At 55.5% G+C, this 3606-nt stretch overlaps 1 protein-coding gene across 1 annotated transcript; it reads left to right on the top strand.

The window, feature by feature from the left end:
- Positions 1 to 2382: 2382 nt before the first annotated feature.
- Positions 2383 to 3239, top strand: EV422DRAFT_506751 (uncharacterized protein; the record flags this gene model as incomplete). The annotated part of the gene is made up of 2 exons (XM_053068590.1): positions 2383 to 2515; positions 2545 to 3239. 2 exons carry the CDS (start codon positions 2383 to 2385, stop codon positions 3237 to 3239), a joined length of 828 nt encoding a protein of 275 aa, XP_052925240.1.
- Between the last annotated feature and the right edge of the window lie 367 nt (positions 3240 to 3606).

The raw sequence follows: 3606 nt of genomic DNA on the forward strand, positions 1-3606 counted from the left end.
ATCAAATTCAAGAGTTTTGCCAACCCGGGTACCGACGCCAGATGTTCAAACAGATTGTCGTACCAGCCAACTTGCGAAGACGATGCCTGGAGCTCTGCCACGACGACCTGTTGGCAGGACATCTGGGCAGAGACAAAACGTACAGCAGACTCCAACAGTCCTTCTGGTGGCCGGAATGCGTGGCGGACATGATCAATCACCTTGCCAGTTGCGTCAAATGCAATCAGCACAAGCCGGGAATGCCGAAGTCTGCAAGAGGAGGAGAGATGGACCCAATCGTCATTGGAGACGTGTGGTGGCGGGTCGGAATGGACTTGCTTGGACCTTTGCCGGCTACAAGGAATACGAAGTTCAAATACGTACTCGTTGTCATCGACTACGCCAGCAAATTCAGCTTCGCAATTCCATTGAAGGACGCAAAGGCGTACATGGTTGCCCGGGCTCTTATGGAGCACGTGTTCACCATCTTCGGGGTCCCCGGAGTGATAACGTCGGACCGTGGACAGCCCTTCACGAGCGAGGTTCCGAAGGCGCTCCTGAAACTACTGGGGGCCGCCCCAGCATTAGCATTCATGGGAGGCGATTGGGAAAGGAGCAATGCCGGTTGGGGACTTGCAAGCGGAGATTGTCAGGCACCTGCAGATTGCATGGGATTTGGCCAAGGAGAACGTCGCCAAAGCCCAAGCACGACAAAAGGCGTGGTACGACAAGAACTCCGAGAAGACAAGCGCCCAGCTAGGAGAACAAGTCTGGCTGGCAATTCCCCAGTTTCGTAAGTCGACCAACGTGGAAAATGTGACGGCCATCAAGAAGTTCGCTGCCAAATGGAGTGGACCACACCGGGTTGTAGGTGTCGGCGACAACGGCCTCACCTACAAGCTTATGGAACTCCTCTTGCCAATTGAAGTCATCTACCAGACAGCCCATATCCGGCGCATGCGACCATTCACCGCCAGGCGACCGCTAGACCCGACGGAACTAATTGAGATGGACGAAGAGGAAATTTTGACAGCTCAATTGGCACAGGCAGCGACGGCTCGAGTCTTGAAGAAGACGCCATTCAGGCGTAGAGCGTACGGGACGTCCCACGAACTGAAGAAGCGAGCGCTCGACCCGGACACGGACTCGGAAGACTCTGATGGCAATGTCGGGGATGAATGGGAGGTCAAGAAGATCATCGACCACCGTCAGGACGACAATGGGAAGTGGGAATTCGAAGGCCACTGGAAAAACTGGAACACAGGGCACGACAGCTGGGTGGTACTCTCGGACTTCCGAGGGCAGGAGCTACTGGATACGTACTGTCGCGCAAACGGCATCACCGTTGGGGACGAATCACCTACGGTGGACGCCCAGACCGGCGATGACAGCATGCAATTACGCCGGTCCACGAGACAATCCACGCAGAAGTCTCCAAAAAGGGGAGGAGATAAGAGCGCGGATACTTCAGAGGCCGCAGAGCGGAGGCAGAACAAAGGAGGGAACAGAGGGTCAGCTGGTCGGCACAGGAGCAGGGAATGAGAAAAAAAAAAAAGGGAAAAAAGCACGCAACCGCGGACCAACCGGCATCTTCCACGTTGGTGGAGTACCCAGCGGCCCAGCGGGAGCAAGACGTGCAGCAAGAGAATGCTCAGCAGGACAGAAGGGAGAGAACGCCCAGAACCCAAGGGAATTCCCCCTCTTCGGAAATGCATAAATAGCGGGCATCAGAAGCCGCTTCCCTCAACCCCCACCAACCCTCAACCGACCACCGTCCCCCAGCATGCTCCTACGCTACCCCTTCCCCCCTCTCGACCCCAAACCGGTACTCCCAGAACTCCGACCATCACGTCCCGAAGATCCTCCACCACCTCCTCAAGAAGATCCAGCGTCGCAGACCTGTCCAATGCGGTCTCGAAGCCGCCTATCCTGCGACCAACAACCAGGACCGAGAATCAGCGCACGAAATCGCCGGTTCCCGATACCCCTGTCCGCCCCGTGTCCCCCACGCACCAATCAAGGTCGACTCTCCCCCTCAGCTCGACAGACGGTTCAGAGAAGCCACCGGCTCCCGTACTCCCGTTCCAGTGAAGGCAACGGGGAACAAACGTCCGCCAATCCGCTTGCCCAGAATCACCGTGCGAAATGCCGGCGACACCCCTGTCGACACCCGCAAGAAAAGGAAGGTGTTGGACACGCCCGAAGAACGACGAAGAGGCGAAGCAATCATTGGCCCCGCCACTCTCAGCGTCTCCGGCCTGGACCCGGAAGAGGACGAGTTCACGAGGGAGACCCTGATGAGGGACGTGGAATACCAGCCCGGAAATAAAGAGGAGTACTACGGAGCAGAGAAGAACGGGGCCGTCTGCATATGCGAAAACCCGGACAATAGCGCTTCCATTTATGGTCGCGTTGTCCAATGCGAACTCGAAGACCTCTGATGTGGAAGCCAATTCTACCCCCCAGAATGCCTCAACAATCAGAGACTTCCCCACCCCCAGGAAGACGAAGAAGTTCTGCAGGACTACTACGCCCAGTACAACTTTGTTTGCCCACCTTGCCTAGAAGACCTCCCGGAGAATGCGGAGACCGACGGCAAGATCACTGCGACCAAGCACCCGAACGTTGGCAAGACGAGGGGACTGCGTCTGGCGCCCTACGACCATGAGAACCGCAAGTGGAAGACCGACTTCAAGATGAAGACCGGGGAGGGGGATATAGAGGAAGGCCGACCGTACCGGGTCTCAGGGAGGGACATCGAAACCATCATGCTCCCGAGCCAATACAAGGAGTATACGGACGTCCCATCCACCATGTACACCCGTGTGCACGGCCTCTTCCCCCACCCGGTGCTGACCTCGCGCTCGAGAGCCCACAACCACATGCAAGACTGGGAAAAGGAATTGATCTTGAAGCAAGCCGTCTTTGTCGTCATTACCAACGTGGAGCCGCACTACACTCAATGTGCCAAGGCCCTCCGCAAAGAGCATGGCATCCATGAGACTCGGGACGACCTAGAGGACCCAGAAGCACTGCTCCTCCAAGCCGCCTTCCCCCGCATCGACCAGCCCAACTACCTTATCTACGCAGGCCCCAACCTTTGGGAACTCGAGATCATCGTTGCGAGCTTTGGCCCTAAACCCAAAGACAAGCCGGAGGACAAGGAGCTGACGTTTGGCATGCCAAGAGTAGAGTCTGAATTGTGGTCAAGCCTGGCGTTGAAATGCTTGCCACCGGCGACCTTGCTACTTGTGTGGTGAGAATAGGGATTTAGTTGGTCTCTACCTTTTACCTTGCACTCTCCACAAGTAGATCATCTCCACCCGCGAACGACCCGATTTAGGACCTATCTCAGGGAATAATCAACCACTTTCACAGATGTCTTCCTGCCCTTTCTTGAAGAGTTCGATTTCGTTTCGATCTACAGCTTGAAGTTTGAGTTCTTGTCCTTTGAGTGTTGGATTCCAACCCGGGAGGATTGGAGAGCGTCCGAGATCTACTTTGAATGGCGATAAACCTTCATATTCCTCCCTCGGAGCGGTATTATATGCGAATTCGATTAAAGGCAATAGTTTCTTCCAATTGCTTTTGTCGTAGTTGAGGTATTGCTTCCAAATCCTTTTCAGG

This window comes from Fimicolochytrium jonesii (assembly GCF_025526975.1).
Source record: "Fimicolochytrium jonesii strain JEL569 chromosome Unknown EV422scaffold_13, whole genome shotgun sequence".
NCBI lineage: Eukaryota > Fungi > Chytridiomycota > Chytridiomycetes > Spizellomycetales > Powellomycetaceae > Fimicolochytrium > Fimicolochytrium jonesii.